Genomic DNA, 18059 nt, shown 5'->3' with positions numbered 1-18059 from the left:
TGCCCGTAAACAATGCAGTGTGAAGGTCAGAGATATTTCAAAAGGGTCTGACTTTTATGCAACCCCCTTATTATTAAATAAGAAAATGGGCTTACTTGTTGACATAACTCATATGAAAATTTAGTGCTAATAGAAACAGCATACTGAATATTGCTATGCAGGAAAATAAATTATTAGTTTATTATAAAGGGATATGATATCCTTCATTATCTCATTTTTTAATCCAACTTTTACTGGTCTTATTATTTGATCTGGTTCCTAGGATTATGTTCCCATTGACTTAATCTGCCCCACCCCTGACTGCCACCTATGTTACTATACTCTTTTTTTCTCTCTTGCCTGTACATCTCTGTGATCTGATATGATCTGGTGCTAGCCACATAGTGACATATAATTTACCATATTGCTAGTTTTCCATTTCTTATTAAGCCTGGCTAGTAATTTCCATGTCTTATCTCCTCTCTCATCATCCACATTTTCTACTTTTTGTCTTATGTCCCCTACACCAACAAGCCTCTTCATCTTAACTAGAGGCATCATACAAGACAACTTATATATCATCATCATCATATAATCCTGCGTTGCCCCATGAGGAGCGCAGGAGCCCAGGACTGGGCAAATTGGTCCTGATTTTTAAGATGAGAACTTATTATGTCTTTAAATGTCCCTATGGTGCTGGAGAGGGGATGCCTTCATGTGCTGGTACCCAATATCTCTCAATTCCCTCCCTATCCCTTGAACAGAGGATGGTGTAGCCCCTGAGGAAGAAAGCTACTTTTAGACTTCAGTCCATCATGTTCAGATAAGCTTAGGGTTGCAACTACTACTGTTACTGCTATTGTTCAGAGGGTTAATTGTGCCAAGTCCAGGATAACTGCTCCAAGTTCTGGGTAACTGTGCTAACTATCTGAAAGTGTCCATTATATGAGTGGTTGTCAAAATATGCAATATTTATTGAAATATAACCATTTGGAATTTATTCACTAATCAATGTTCTACATAATTCCTAAATTTCATCATGTTACCTGGTTACCATGTACTCTTTAAAGCAAAATGTTTATTATGGTTTTTAAATATTTGCTGGAAATGCAAAGGTTTGGTGTTAAATGAATATAGCTGCCTGCATACTTCAAAGTGCTGTCAGTAATTGTGGATTGTTTAAGGTATGCTATGGAAATCATACGAATTTAAACCTTTGAGTATATAGTGCGTAGTCCCTTGTACATCATGCACTAATGGGGCAAATTCACCAAGATTTTATGAGGAATTGCAACCATGATATTAAATCAAGTAATATTGTGAACATACTGTATCTTAAACACTGAAAACAACATGCTACCCAATAATGTGTTCTGTTCATTTATGGCAGGGATTCTCAACCTCTCCATAGGTTTGCAGGAGGGTTTCCTGGGTGTACTTAGATGGCTGAAGAAAATGTATTAAAATCTACTGTGAGAGAGAGAGAGAGAGAGAGAGAGAGAGAGAGAGAGAGAGAGAGAGGTGTGTGTGTGTGTGTGTGTGTGTGTGTGTGTGTGTGTGTGTGTGTGTGTGTGTGTGTGAGGTAGGTTCACAATCACACAGTAGCCCTGAGTGAGGATGGTAATTACTGTATCATTACAGTCACCTAGCTGCAACTGATGAACGTTCATAACACTTCTAATAATGCGTTGATGTTTTTTGATAATATAATGATATATATGCTAGTGATATTTTTTATAATGTGGTCATGAATATCATTAATGAGTGATGTTACAGTATTCTGGAAACTTGTGTTTATGACTGTGGTCATATGTGTGATTACTCAGCAGCAAATCTTATATTTTATTGGTGTTGGCAGAGGTATGCACTCACTTGGTGTCTTCTATAGTCGCAGACTGCAACTCTGGGGTTGTCATTATCGTGCCCTGGCAACCTACCTGTCAAAAGTGCATCCAATTTCGTGTATAATATGACACACGTGTGATTCGTGTATAACATGTTCATGTATATAAATATGATTCGTGTATGATACAAAATCGGATGCACTGTTGACAGGTATGTTGCCAGGGTATGACAATGACAACCTCATAGTCGTGTGCCGCGACTATAGTTACTTTTTGTTCTTTTGACACTGGTGGTAATATGACTGCCTGAAGTTGTTTATAATGTATGATCTTATTACAGTGGTGATAATACAACTCCCAGATGGCATCTTCATTGTTTGACCCTATGTTGTTATGACTGCATGAATTGTTTCTATGATGTGATGAATGCCTGAAGTTATTAGTATTGTGTGAAGTTACGACGATGTTAATAATATAACTTCCTGAAGATTTTTAGACAGTTTGATCTTTAGACATCATAACTGACTGAAGCGCTTCCACTGTGTGATCTTAAAGTGGTGATGGCGAGTGCTTGATGGCATTTTTATTGTGCACTCCTTATGATGATGGTGATATTATAACTGCATGTCAGTGTCAATGATTATATGCATGGCTCTGGTTATGTAAGTATTTTTTTATTACAATTCCAGATACCATTATGACCATCAGCAAAGAAATAGTGTGATAAAAGCTACACTCAGTACTGAGGAACCACTACTGTCAAAAAGGGGCGCAAATTACCACACTGCTTGTATGCCACAAAGCTTTATCAATGGAATGCATGAAACTAAACTTTCTCAAGCAACATCTGAATAGTTGTCATCTGAATCTGAAAAGTAAGAATGCTGTCTTCTTCAAGCAAAAGGAAGAGGGACTGAAGTAAGCAAATGGTTTGGAACAGTTTAGTCAAAAAATTAATCTTGAGTTACTTGCATCATATATGGTATCACAGAAAACTGGGGTGGGGTGGGGGTGGGGGGAAAACATTGCAAAGAAGTTAATCATCCCTTGCTTGACTGACACAGTCTGCTATGTTAGTGGATGTGATGCTAAGCAAGTCACATCAGTATCCCTCTCAAATGATAATGTTCATCAGTGAATATAATATATCTGAATATATCAAACAAGTGGCAGCTGAAATAAAGGGGACATCTTTAGGCAAGTTTGCAATCTAGCTTGATGAGTCAACTGACATGGCTGCTTGTGTCCAACTCCTGGTGTTTGTACACTCCATCGGTGGTGGAAATTTCAAGGATTTCTTGTTTTACCATGCACTGGAGTCAACTACAAGAGGTGCAGATATTTCGATTTTCCATGAAGTCCCAAATCTTTTAGAGGCTGAAGGAATTTCCTGGAATAACATATGTACATGCACAACTGATGAAGCACCAGCAATGCTTGGCTGTCAATCAGGGTTTCTAGGAAAAGTGAATGAGGCGAATTCTGAAACAATGCATCTTCACTGTATGCTTCATAGATATGTTCTGGCATTTAAAACTCTCCCACCAGCGTTAAGATTAGTAAGATGGAAGAGTTAAGAGACAGGATGGGACTGACGTGTATTGGTGTTGTGATGAGCAGAGGTGGACTGAGATCGTCTGGGCATGTGGAGAGGATCTGGAATAACAATTGGGTGCAGAAAATGAGAAGTGTTAACGTTAGGGGTAGGGTGGCAAGAGGTAGACTGAAAAAGACCTGGAACGAGGTCACTGAGTGTGACCTAAGGGATAAGGGACTGAATAGGGAGGCTACCACAGATTGAGCAGCATGGACAGCCACCATCAGGGGATCAAGGCCAACATTTGCAAGCATGCTGGAGCTTTTATTTAAAAAAAAAAAAAAAAAAAAAAAAAAAAAAAAAACGATGCTGTGCACATGGTAAATACCATCAGATCAAGTGCCCTAAAAACACGACTCTTCCACCTACTGTGCTGGTAGTTTGGAGCAGATTAAGAAGCATTACTCATTCAAATGAAGGTTCACTGGTTGTCATGGGAGAATGTGGTATCAAGTGTATAGTCACTGAAAGAGATGCTTTCCAAATTCTCCAAATGTGACGACAAAGTTGTTAGAGTTCACCAAGAAATTGTCAGACAATCAGTGTCTCCAGAAGCTGGCCTACTTGAAGGACAAATTCTTATATCTAAACTCATTAAACTTATCCCTCCAAGGCTGTTTTACCTCAGAGATCGATTTCATGGACAAACTATAGCCAGTCAACATAAGCTGGAGCTGTGAGAAGGGAAGTTCAAAGATGAAAATCTTAGCATGCTTGAACATCTTGGTGAGGCACTTGATAAATGCAAAGGCACTGGGAAACTAGAAATGGTGCACAAGTTCCCTGTGGACAGAGTTGCAGGCTTATTTCCCTGAAGTGACTGAGTTGGAATCAAAACTGATCAGAAACCCATTTAATGTTAATGTGCACCTTCTCCCAGACAGCATACAAAATGAATTCCTCAGAGGTAGTGAATGACCCTGCTGCAAAAGATGCATTTGAAACACTTCCCCTGACCAAGTTCTGTCTAAAATGAGTGAGCTTTACCCTGCTGTAGCTGATGTTACTGTGACGCCTTTGCTGATATTCCCTAGTACTTACCTATGAGGGCAAGGATTTTCAACACTGCTGAACATGAAAACTAAACATAATGCGTGTGGTGCATGACCTTCCAGTACGTCTGTCTAATACTGTTCCTCAAATTGCACAAAACAGACACATCCTTGACACTGAAGTTCAATACTGGTTGCCATATTTAAAACATGGTTTTAATGCTTATATGCCAAATGAAGTAATTATAATTTTTGTTGTCTTACAATAGCTGATACAGTACCATTCTACACTGAAATAGTGCTAATGCTTATTTTCTTCATAAAGTAACTACAGTTTCATCCCATGCAGTACCACTGAACAGACTGAGACACAAGTATCTTCCCAAAGTACGACAAATACATAATGGAATAATTGAACCATCTGAAACACGTACTAGTAAAGATAAGGTTTTCATTGTATTTTGCCAGTTGTAAATTTTCTTCAGTCAGAAATGGAAAGATAGTTATTTCTTTTACAGTACAATGACTATGATGTTAGTGCTAAACTGATTAATAAAATCATCACAATTTCAACCATCTGATAATATCCACTGCAGAACCACTGCACACTGAATTAGCCTTAACAGATTACCATTTTATTATCATTGTCAGATTAACAGGGGTATGGGTCAATGGTCCGATAACTCAGGGGGTATTCAGTGGGAAAAAGAGCGATTATGTTCTAGTGCACTTTCCAGGTAGAGGACGGGGCAAAAACTATAATTACAGTATATAGGTATGTTACACAACTTGACTAAGCCAGAAAACACTGCATGGGATGTTCACCTTTTCATACAACAGAATCACAAAAATTACAGTCTGAGTTTCTAACTTTCAAGGAGCCTGAGGTCCCAGCCATTGCTGTCAGATCTACAGAGCAGATTATTTTTAAATCAGAAACATCTGAGTTTGTGAAGGAGAGACTTGAAGATATTTTTGGTGCAAGTGTCTCACTGTATGCTAAATTTTGTACTCTTTGATGCCATCATTACATGTTCATTAGATTTAACACTGATTTCATATATGCTACATGATTTTCAAATATTTCACAACGTTCAGTTCTCAACACTATGATATTCTTGTATCTCACAAAGTTCTGTTTTCATTTTTTTTTTTTTTTTTTTTTCCAGATGAATAAAGGAATAAAAAAAAATCCACACACCAGATTACTGGTATCCTCCATTCATAAAAAATCTGTAACAGTTGGACCCCAACTGCTGTAGACTGAAGTTTTGGGGAAACTAATCTGGGGAAGCAAGTTCCAAAGAGAAGCAGTTTGGTGAATAAAAGAATTCTCATAGGCAGATCTGCAAAATGACAGTGTCTGAAGGTATAAATGTCATTGGCAAACAACGTTTATGCAAAAAAATACTTTAATTTTATACAGACCAGCACGATTCCTCCAAAGCAAAGGGCAACTGCACCATCAAGTTTCCCCATATACCAGTGGCAATTATTATTTTATGCAGCAACTTTGTTTTCAAAGTAAATTCCCTCAAATATTTACCAAAAACTTTAGGCAATAATCTGAAGCAAATCGTACTTGTAGTTTCTGTAAAAAAAAAAAAGAAAAAAAAAAGAAAAAGAAAAAGCATAAAACAGGCACAAATGCCCCACTGTTCAGTACTAGTACTACTACTATTACTACTACTACAACAACAACAATAGCAACAACTACTACCACTACTAATACAGTTCATTTCCTATTAACACTCTGCCATCCTCTATATTCCCTGTCTTTCTCTGCCACTTCATACTTCAGCTTTTCCTTGCCCTATTATCCTTCTCTGATCTAATGATGAAAGAAGTACACAACAGTTTATTAATGTGTGCCACAAATCGCCCTACCAACAATTCTCTTTAACTTAAAATACCTCTCTCTTCCCTTTATCTTATTCCTGTACCTCCATTTCCTAACATGTATCTATTACAATATCTCTATTTCTTACTTTACATTCTCTATTGCCTTCCTCCTTCACTTTACTCAGCTCCCAATTCTCTTTCACTTATTTTACACTGCATGCTTCCTCACTCTTGTCCTGTCACACTTGAATACAATTTTCAGATACCTGCAGACAGATCAAGGTTGAATGTCACGTACTAATACAGTGTGTCCGTCCTCTTGCCCTCATACAGTACTATACTGTACAGTACAATTATTAGACGTCTGGTGGTCTAGCTTGTTAAGGCACTCCAACTAAATGTGGTAAGTAAGAGTCTCATTTAAGGGGTAGTTGGGGTTTGTTGCTCACATCCTGCTGCCAAAGGGCAAACAACCAGTCTCTCTTGCTTTAAGTGTCTGGAATAACTTGCCTTGCCCCTGGCCTCTCTTCTCTCTATCTCTATACTGCACCTCCATAGCCTAATATGTCCCTATTATAATTTTCTTTTCCTCACATTCTGTCTCCTTCCTCTGTCTCTTTCCTGTGCCTTCAGTCCCTCACATGTCCCTGCTACAATTCTCTTTCCTTAATTTCTTTTGTATCCCTTCTCTATCTCCATACTGTGCAAACATTTAATCCACAGTTAGTCAACTTCCCATCTTTCCTTGACCTGACAAAATGACCAGCAACACATAACAGTTTGAAAAGTACAGATGTGCCTCAATATACCCTAATAATACTTCTTTCCATAAATCTGTTGATACATTCTCAGTCACCTTCATATATTACTTTCCTCTGCCTCTACTTCTTTCATGTCCCAATAATGGTTCTCTTTCCCAAATGATATCCATTTCCTCTTTTTAACACTTCCCTGTGTCTGTTTCTTATAAATTCCAATAACAACTCACCTCCTTTTCACATGCTTCCTGATTCCTCCCTCTATCTCATTCCATTTCTTCTATTTCTTTATCTTTGCCACAAGCTCCAAGGCCTAAGTTACAAAGCTAAGTACCATGAACGGATTTTGAATTTGGCTCTCTTTTGTATTGTTTTTTTCTTCAAAGGAACGGCTTGTGGGCTTTTGTTCCTGGCCTTTGGTACCTTCTTCCTGCATTAAAAAAAAAAAAAAAAAAAAAAAAAAAGACAAAGTGCTTTATGGTATCTGGTCCTTTAACCCTGTCTTCCCTTCAGTCTAATATCCAGCCTTACCATAACTCATCTCCTTTCCTGCAGTCTAACACCCAATCTTTCTTTGTCCTACTACTCCATCCTGACCTGACTTGGTGAGGCCCCCAACAGCATATATGAGTCCCACGATGTCGTTGCAGCAGCGGGGTCGGGTGCGGAAGCTCTGTAGAAGGGGTCGTCTCTCTGGCATTAAATGGTAGTCCTTGGCCTCATCTAGTAGATCTCTGTGGGGGTGGTCAAGTGGCAGTGTGTCAGTTACCAGATGGGTGTACAATGTGTTGTCAAATACAGTATGTAACGAAAAACTGAGCATGTACTGGGCTGGCCTGTGTAGGAGAGCTAGGATACCTGGGGCTTGAATGTTAAGTGAACACCTGTCTGGTTTATTTCACTGGGCATGCTAATGATTAGTTCTCCCTCCATTTTGTTTTTTTCTTTCCTTTAGCCTACCTCATCCCATCCTTGGGTGGGAAAAATAGGTTAGGATGACACTGACAATGACAAAAACAATGATGATGATGATTAGGTATTTTCAATGGAGTGAGGATTTGAAGGCTGAGGATGTCCTTCTCCTGCAGTCCACAATTCTCCTTTCAGGTGATAGGGAATGAGTTGAGGAAAGTTTCTGTAACCAGGTAGTGGAGCGATCTGTAATATCAATGCTACCACAAGTCCACAAGAAGACATCCCCCTCCAGCACCAACACAGACAATAAAGTTTTGAAGGGTGGCCAAAGAACAGTCAAGTCTTGTTAAACAACTGTTTACTATGTGATAAATCTCTGCAACGATAATTCAAAAGCTATACCCTTTTTGGAACAGCAATAAAACCCTGGCTACAATTTTGCTAGAATGATATCTGCAGTGGCTGCCTCTGAGAAACTCATGCACACATGGTGACATACGTAAGCCGACGGTAAATTGTCTGGGCCAACATGGCTGTCCAGTGTTTACATGTGCAGAACCTCACGTCTTGGGTCTGCACAGAACCTCACAGCTCGGCTGTCCAGTGTTTACATATGCAGAACGTCACATCTTGGGTCTGCATGTCAACCCTTTGAGTCTCATCCACCCTACTGCTCACCTGTCCTTCACCTGTGATCATCTCCCTTAAGTTCTCCGAGTTACCTAACATTCTTGCTTGCATAAGACCATCGCAACGCTATCAATATCAAGTAACAGTGCAAGTATGCTATGAATAGTGCTGTGTGCAATAGTAACTCAAGAAAGAACTTTCAGTATGTTAAATATGTGAAACTCTGAATTTAGAAATCATGTCAGGTGCTACCTCCAGTGGAAAGTGTGCTTTTACCGATGCTGCAGAGGACAAGGCTAAAAGGTCAAGGCATAGCCTTTCCTTGACGTAAAATTAAACACTGTTAAGTGCCATGGGCCATAGGGAGAGGCAGGGACTTAGTAAGATCACTGATGCCCTAAAACTGCCCCAGTCTACAATCTTGATGGTGACAGAGAAATCAGATCCTGTAACTGGGGCATTGCAGAATGTGCCTTCCCAGACCGCAAAACACCTAACTACAGCACGGGAGCGTATCCTGAGGAGATGGAGTGTCTCCTACCTCTGTGGGTTAATGATCTGAACCAGGCAAAGCAGCCTGTTCACCATGTATTCATCTGCTGTAATGCTCTCGATTCGTGGGGGACCTCAAGGATAAGCTAGGTATGGAGGCCATGGAGGAGTTCAAGGCCAGCGTGGGTTGGTTTGTGCAGTTTAAGGCCCATGCTGGCCTTAAACACATGACCATGCATGGTGAGGTTGCTAATGCAGACCACGTGGCAGCTGAGGCCTTCCCTGCACAGTTGAAGGGAACTACAGAAAAGGAAGGTATCCTTCAAATTAGCTTTAACCTTGACGAGATGGGCCTGTTTTGGAAATGGATAACAAGCAAGACGTATATCAGCAGGGAAGAACGATGTGCACCAGGGTTCAAGGCAGTCAAGGACTGCCTCACCCTCCTCTTTAGTACCAACGCAGAGGGGGATCTGAAGCTCAAGCCACTCCTAGTGTACCAATGGGAGAAACCCTGAGTGCTGGCAGGGTTCATAATGGAGAAACCTGAGGTTATATAGAAGAGTGACCCCAGGGCCTGGGTGACCTCCGCACTCTGCTGGTCATATATGACGTTTTTTGTTTTTTTTTTAAATACAAGGAAGAAGGAACCACAGGCCACAAGCACGCTAATTGTTCCTTCCAAGAGAAAAACAAAATACAAGAGAGAGCCAAATTCAAGATCCAATCATTTTGAGATGCCTGGACACACTGCATTTGAAAGACTGGAGATCATAGGAAGCAGGAAATACAGACAGAGGGAGACAGTTCCAGAGTTGACCTGTTGCATAAATGAAGGACTGGGAGTAAAGGTTAACTCTTGCATTAGAGAGCTGGACAGAAAAGGGATGAGAGTTTGCTGCTAGACAGGTGCTAAGCGCCCGTCATAGAGGTGGAGGGATGCTTGCAGACAGTTCAGTGGAGCAGTGACCATTGAAGTAGTTAGAGGAGCAGAGACCACTGAAGTAGCAATAGAAAAGAGATAAAGAGGCAACAGTGCGGCGAAGAGACAGAGTTTGAAGGGAGGCAGTAAGAGGAGGAGAGTTAATGAGACGAAGAGCCTTTGACTCCACCCTACTGAGAAGAGCTGTATGTGAGGAGCCTCCCCACACATGAGAGCTGTACTCCACACAGGGGTGGATAACACCAGTGTATAAAGTCAACAACTGTGCAGGGGTAAAGAAGGAACGGAGTTGGCTTAGCACACCCAATCTCTTGCAAGCAGATTTCACAAGAGATGTAATATGATCTTTCCAAGATAAGTCCCGAGTAAATGAACCCCAAGCATGTTCAAAGATGATGCAGGATTAAGCTGAATATTATTAAACATTAGTGGGTACACCTGTGGAAGATTTTGTCGGGTTGACAGGTGTAAGAACTGAGTCTTTGAGGCATTAAAAACAACCAGATTATTTTTACCCAGTCAGAGATAAGAGCCAAGTCAGACATAAGGTGTGCCATAGCCTCATCCCTTGTTTGTTGAAGTAACTGCTGAGATGGGCATTGCGGGAATCGAATGGAAAGGTGAAGGGTGAAGTCATCAGCATACAAGTGGACAGGGTTAGATGTACAGCTTAGAAGGTCATTGATGAATAAAAGGAAGAGAGTTGGTGATAGGACAGAGCCCTGAGGAACACCACTATTGACAGATCAAGGAGAAGAACGATGGCTGTCTACAACAGCGGTTATAGAACAACCAGAAAGGAAGCTAGAGATGAAGGCACAGATAGAAGGATAGAAACTGCAAGAGGGCAGTTTGGAAAGTAAAGATTTATGCCAGACTCAATCGAAAGCCTTTGAGATGTCAAGTACAATGGCAAAGCTTTCGCCAAAGTCCAGAAAGGAGGATGACCAGGAGTCTGAAAGGTAGGTGAGAAGATCACCAGTGGAGTATCCCTGACGGAACTCATAATGACGATCAGAAAAAAGGTTGTGATAAGAAAGATGCTTTAAAATTTTTCTATTAAGAACTGACTCGAAAACTTATGAGATACAGGATGCTAAAGCAATTGGACGATAGTTAGAAGGTTGGGAATGGTCACCCTTCTTTGGGACTGGCTGAATGAGAGCAAACTTCCAGCAAGAAGGAAAGGTACAAGTTGATAGACAAAGGCAAAAGAGTTTGCTTAGGCAGGGTGTAAACACAGAAGCACAGTTCTTGAGAACAAAAGGAGGGATTCCATCAGGCCCATATGCCTTGTTAGTACTGAGGCCAGTGATGGCAGAAAATACATCAGCTGAAGAAATTTTAATGTCAGCCATGAGGAAGTCAGAAGGGGGAAGTGATGGAGGAACAGCACCGGAATCGTCTAAGGTGGAATTGGAGGAGAAAGTCTGAGCGAAGAGATCTGCCTTATCAGTAGAAGAAATAGCTATAGAGCCATCCGAGTAGAAAAGAGGAGGAAAGGATGATGAGGTAAAGTTGTTAGAAAGATTTTTGGCAAGGTGCCAGAAGGAGCGGGAAGAATTCGAGTTGGAGAGTTGAGAGCATTTAGTACGGATAAAATTATTTTTAGCAGAGTGAAGAACAGACTTAGCACGATTCCGGCAGAAACGTATAAAAGATGTGATTCAGGGGTGGGCTGGCTCCGGTACCTTTTATAGGTCCTCTCCTTGTTGCAAACAGCATCAGAACAAGCGTGATTAAACCAAGGCTTTCTTGCATTAGTCAAAGGATATGAGAAAGGAATGTATGCTTCCATGCCCGAGAGAATAACCTCCATAATGTGCAAGGCACACTCAGATGGCTCCCGGCCAAGGAAGCAATAATCATTCCAGGGAAAATCAAAGAAGTACTGGCTGAGGGCCTCCCAATCCACAGCTCCAAAGTGCCATAGACGATGTTTCTCTGGAGGGTCCACAGGCCGTACCGGAGCGATAGGACAGGTTAAGGTGATAAGGTTGTGATCAGAGGAGACCAACAGAGAGAAAAGATTAACAGTGTATGCAGGAGGATTAGTTGTAAGGAAGAGGTCAAGTATGTTGGAGATCTCTCCAAGGCAGTCAGGGATATGAGTAGGGTGCTGTACAAGCAGCTCTGGGTCATTAGGGATAGAAAAGCTGTAGGCTTGTTCACCAGGTGGATCAGTGAAAGGAGAGGAGAGCCAAAGGTGGTGGTGAACATTGAAATCTCCTAGAATGGAGCTTTCAGAGAACGGAGAAATGGATAGAATTTGTTCCATCGTAGAAGTAAGATAGTCAAAGAATTTTTGATTGTCAGTAGAATTAGAAGATAAGTAAACAGTGCAGATATATTCAGTCAGAGAATGACAGGAAAGCAGAACCAGAGTGTAGAGAATTCAGAAGAATCAAGTTCAGGAACATAAAAGTAAGATAAGTCGTTGCATATACAGTATATACACAACAGCCACCTTTGGCTTTGAAATGAGTATAGGGAAAGTAGGAGGATACAGAAAATGATTTGCTGTAAGTTGCCTCAGACAGCTGAGTCTCAGTTAGGAAAAGAAGGTGAAGTTTAGAGGGGGAGAGGTGGTGCTCAACAGGGCGAAAGTTGGAGGAAAGGCGATGAATGTTGCAGAAATGAAGAAGCAGCGAGTCAGACGGTGGTTCCAGGCAGCTCGAGTCGTCATCGGGAGAGGGGCGGAAGGTGGGGGCATTTATGGTTCCCCCGTGGGGACTCTGAGGCTATGTATTTCGACGCCATGATTACTTTTTTGAATTTTGCAAAAGGAAGTGTAGTGTGTTCTGTGCAAGTAGTTAGAGAAACTTGTATTGGAGAGCATGCTGGCCTACTCTCTGTGTTACTGAGACACTGAAAAAGTTCAGCAAAAGGGGATGATCAGGAACTAGTTCCAAGGGCTGATGAAACAGGAGCTCCAGCTCTCCCTGTCATCAGCTTTCCATCCACCTTGGGAGTACTGCCCTGCTCGACTGGTGCCACAGTCTACTGTGTGAATATGCCACCAGAAGCAACGTTGCCATCCATTTCCTCCTGCTGGTTGACAATGTCCAGAGCCATCCTGAGGGCATGGAGGGCTGGGTGGATAATATAACAGTGGTGCACCTGCCCTCCAACACAACACCACTGCTCCAGTCAATGGATCAGAATGCCACTGCAACCTTCAAGGCATACTGCCTACACTGCACCATGCTGCAGATGGTGAAGACAAGTGACTCTGGGGTGAGTGACACAGTTTAGCACTTTTGGAGGAAGTTTGACATCAAGCACACCATTGACAATATAACAGCAGCATGGAAGGAGGCACAGCCGAGCACAGTGAATGCCATCTGGCACAAAGTGTGGCTGGAGTGTGTGAACTCCTTCAAGAGGTTCTTGGCAGTGGAGAACATCCATCGAGACATCCTCGATCTCTCACACTTGGTGGGAATTGAAAAGGTTGATGAGGGAGATGTGCAAGAGCTCCTGGACAGCCACACCAAGCAGCTGTCCACAGAGGAGCTCCCTGAGTTCCGGGAACAGGTGGCACAGGCACAGGAAGGTGGCGGGGATGGCAGTGAGCATGGGCACCTTCAGGTTCTCGATTTAAAAACCGTGAAGGAGCTCCTTGCAATAACAGACATGGGAATTGCATTCGAGACAAGAACCCAAACCCAGCAAGAAGTGATGCATCAACACACGGGATCGAACAACACTTGAACGTGCACAGGAAGGAACAACATCTGAAGGCATACAGGGAGCTCCTGGCAACTAAGAAAAAGGAAGTACAGCAGACCACAATAACCTCCTTCATCTCCCCTGCCAGCAGTGCTGAGGATGAGCCAAGGCCATCAATGAGTGTGCAAATACAATGTCCTGCATCACCTGCCTCCATCATGTTTGCCTCATCTTCACTGCCACCCGGCACACCAGTTCGCCACAATGCCACGCTCTCCCTCACCCTCACCATTCTGCTCTCCATCAACCTCACAGCATCGCTCTCCATCGGTCTCACCACATCACTCTCCATTGACCTCAGCGCAACACCCTCCCTTGGCCTCCCCATATTATTCTCTCCATCTCTCTTCACCTCCTCCTGATGACCTGGAGTGATTGTCCAGGCCCTCCAGTTGTCCCTCAGTCTCAGGGGCGCCCTTGGTGTTGACTCGGACTGGCCTAGGACAAACTTCAGGGGGGTGGAACAGTTTTTTTGGGGGTATTATAGGTTTCGGAGTCAAGAGCACCCTCCCTAATCCCACTGAACCCATGTACAGTAATTTCGACCTCGCTCTATGGCAGATCATTATGAAATAAGTTTTCACTTGATGCAACCCTGTCATATTGCAAGTTGTGACTGTAAGAGCATACAATGGACAATGCAGACCATAAAGTACAATCATCATCATCATCATCATCATCTAATCCTGCATTGCCCCATGAGGAGCATAGGAGCCCAAGGCTAGGCAAGTTGGTCCTGACATTTTAAATGACAGTGACGAGCCTCACTCATCCTTGAGTTACATTATGTGAGCAATAAACCCCAACCACTGCTTGGATATAAACCTGCCCTGGCTCAATCCGAGTGGAGCACCGCAATTAACCACTAAACCACCAGGCGCCATAATTTGGTTATATGGTTACCACCCAGCATAATACATGGTTTCCTGGTGTGCAGGAAACCATTCGGCTTGTCACTCAGTGTACAGTCACCCATAGGCATATGGAACAGGAAAGAATGAAGGAAGGAGAGGCAAACAAGGGAGTGTAAAGTCACCCGTAGGCAGAAAGACGAGGAAAGAATGAAGAAAAGAAAGACAGAAGTGGAAGGAAGGAAAAGAGGGAGAGGAAAGGGCAGACACCCGAGAGCAGCACTACACTGAATGAGTGGATGGTGAGTGCCCCCACCTACCAATATCTATCTATCTATCTATCTATATACATATATACACACAGTAGTTCTGTAATTAATGTCAAACCATTCATAACAGCTCCCTCTTACCGGCACTCATGTGATGATCGAATAAGGTTTTCAGTGGCCACTCTGTCTGTGAGGTACTGTGGTGTGAGAAGTGGCATGCGCACTTTAGTCAGCAGCTCAGGAAGATGCTCCCCTCGCTCTGCTAGGTCTCGCTTTACCCAGGACATTACTGCTTCAAACACCTAGTAAGGAGATATGAGAATGATAGTGAAAACAGACCTTACAGAAAAGAGAGACAAATACAGAAAACCCTAAAGTTAAAACATGCAAATGTTCTTCCATTTTCCACCTTTAAGTGATTCATCACATAATGGATCCTTTGAATCAATATGCATTTTTCTTCCCATGTTAGAAACTTAATTTTGAATGAAGAAACCTGGCATAACTGTGAATACAACATGTAACATAAGTCAACTCCAACCTATCTTAATGTTATTAATTTTATTTGTCAGAAAAAGAACAACTTTAACTGGAGGGTGTAATGCACACAGAAGGTACAGTAATTAAATCTTCTTGGTGATAGTCAGCACCTTCTGGGAGCATTTTTTCACAACACCAAAAGGCTTTCCATTTGTAGTGACCATACTGCAACACGAGAAAGAGAGAAGGACCGTAAAATAGCACGACAAAGTTTCCAAACTTTCCAAAGGTCCCGCTCACAAAGCCAGACACTCACGAGTCATGATGGCCAATGGAGCATGCAGTGTTGGCAAGCCAAAATCTTCAAAAGCGCTAAGCTCAACTTTAAAACGTGCTAAGCTATGGGTGAACTGTTCAAACTTTCGCACTAAATTGGACTTCAAAACATGCTACATATAGAAGAAAATCAAATACTTGTTGACACTAATTACTTATTATGAAAAGCGCTAGATCTAGGACCAATAGTGCCAAATTGGCTGATCGGCTCAGCATATGTGCCAGAAGAGCACTTTTGTAATGGGACTACAGTATTTATGAAAACCGCCGAAAGACCGGAAATACCATAAGACCAGATGCCGAATGGGAGGACTTTCTCTGTATTACATGCTGTACAGCTACACTGCATGACTTGAATTCTTATGAACCCACATTATATTCAACAAACACTACCTAGCACTGTGGTAGGTGATGGCGACCACTATCCACTCACTTGCTGTAGTGCTGCCTGCTTCTTGCTTCACCATTATCATTCTTTTTCAGTGTCTACCCTCCTGTCTTCCTATTCTCCCATCTTTGTTGTCACTTTCTATTACTAATCTTTCCTTTTCAGGTGGCTTTGCATTGAGTGACAAGCCTAATCATTTCCTGTAAGCCGGGAAACCATTTACAATGCTAGGTGGTAACCATATAACCAACCCATACGTGTTCCCTGCGTGTCAACAAGTAGGCTGGTGGAGGGTTAGTGCCCCTCCCCATAAAAAAACTAACTCAAAGACATATGGCCACCCCTGATGGGTTTATGGCATCTGGCTAGAGAGAGAGATAGAGAGAGAGATTTCCTAGCATTTGAAGCTAAAGTACATGTCTGTAGATAAAGAGTTAAAGGCTGCTACATGCCAGATACTGATGTAAGTGATTTCTATACAGCTATTCATTCACCTAATTCTGAGGTTCCACAGTTAGTTATAAATGATGCTTTGATTATTTCAAAAGTACTGTATACACGAGGCATGGGCAACCATTCTGAGTCGACAGCCTAAGCTATGATTTTGGTATCAATCAGCAAACATTTTCCTTTCAAATGATTCTAAAGATATTATTATTGCCTACTGGAAGCATGCTAGTATAATTAATGTCTATCACTGTGACCAAAAAAACATAACAAACATCTTCATAAATAATACATGATGGTTGGGAATATGTATCATGATGGTTGGGAATATATATTTTATTAAGGAACATTTCATTTGCATTTTAAACAACATCACAAAATGAATATCCACACTGTATTCTACATGATCAACTGTTAATGAAAAATACACAGCTAGTTCACAAAACAAATGTTTACCCATAATTCATAATCCATCCATCCATCCATCATCCAATCCTACGATGCCCCATGAGAAGCGTAGGAGCCCAGGGCTAGGCTGTTGGTCCTGACATTTAAGTTGAGAATGACCAGCCTCACTCATCCCTGAGTGGCATTAAGTAAGCAATAAACCCCAACCACCCCTTGGATATAAACCTTCACCGGCTCATGCAGATTGGAGCGCAATAATTACCCATTAAACCACCAGGCGACAAAATTTGGTTATATGGTTATCACCCAGCATAGTAAATGGTTTCCTGGCCATTAATGGACCTGTGTTCCACTTCAATCACATTTTTAAATTTTTTATTCTTTATTTTTTTTTTTTTATAGGGTTGCATGCCTCTAACAGGCAGGTCAAAACTTAAATGTAACTCTGATGGCATTTTCTAAATTATCATCTGTGAGCTGATATCTGTGACTGGACTTGAAAAACTTCATCTGCCGGAAAAGCCGTTCACATAAATATGCGCTGCCAAACAAAGCAACCGTAACAAAGCAAGCTTCATCATTGCAGATACAGTGAGGTTTGTGTATATATCACTTGATAGTTTAGTGTTAAATTTAGTGAACAATTCCAACAGCAATTATAGTGTAAAAGTCCTCTCATTCGGCACCTTTGGGACCAAGCAGGTGCTGAAAGAACAGAAGGAGCAGAAACTGCCAATGACCGGGAAAACCTGCCAAAAAGTTTCTAGAAGTCATGGTCGGTCATCCTAGTGCAATCACTGTGTCTATCAAATATTATTGGTCAACCCTAAGCATTAAATCGGCCTTCTGTTTCCTATGGTCGTATATAGTGGAGGAGCTCACATCGAAATCTTCCACTGTCTTCTTCCTAGGAACACCCACCTCCAATTTTTTCAATAATTCAATCTCCTTGGTGATAGCACCTTATGGGTGCATTTTTTCACAACACCAGTATGCTTTCCACTAGCAGAGGCCATAGCGCAACATGAGAACCAGAGGATGACAGAAAAATAGCACGACAAAGTTTCCGAACTTTCCAAAGGTCCTGCTCACAAAGCCAGACACTCATGAGTCATGATGGCCAACGGTGTATGCAGTGTTGGCAAGCAGAAATCTT

The 18059-nt window shown here is 41.8% G+C and overlaps 1 protein-coding gene across 1 annotated transcript in view; it reads right to left on the bottom strand.

The window, feature by feature from the left end:
• LOC145399670 (kelch-like protein 18) overlaps window positions 1-18059 on the bottom strand; it is a 51244-nt gene that overhangs the window by 17842 nt on the left and 15343 nt on the right. The window contains exons 5-6 of the mRNA XM_080272211.1: window positions 14986-15146; window positions 7610-7746 (exon numbers count right to left, since the gene is read on the bottom strand). Coding sequence (XP_080128337.1) covers window positions 7610-7746; window positions 14986-15146 — 298 coding nt within the window. The remainder of the gene's footprint in view (window positions 1-7609; window positions 7747-14985; window positions 15147-18059) is intronic.

The sequence above is a fragment of the Coenobita brevimanus genome, chromosome 50 (assembly GCF_032717465.1).
Source record: "Coenobita brevimanus isolate Jiangsu-jjx chromosome 50, ASM3271746v2, whole genome shotgun sequence".
Lineage (NCBI taxonomy): Eukaryota > Metazoa > Arthropoda > Malacostraca > Decapoda > Coenobitidae > Coenobita > Coenobita brevimanus.
The sequence above is the reverse complement of the archived record's forward strand: the minus strand, read 5'-3'. Positions and strand labels throughout refer to the sequence as shown.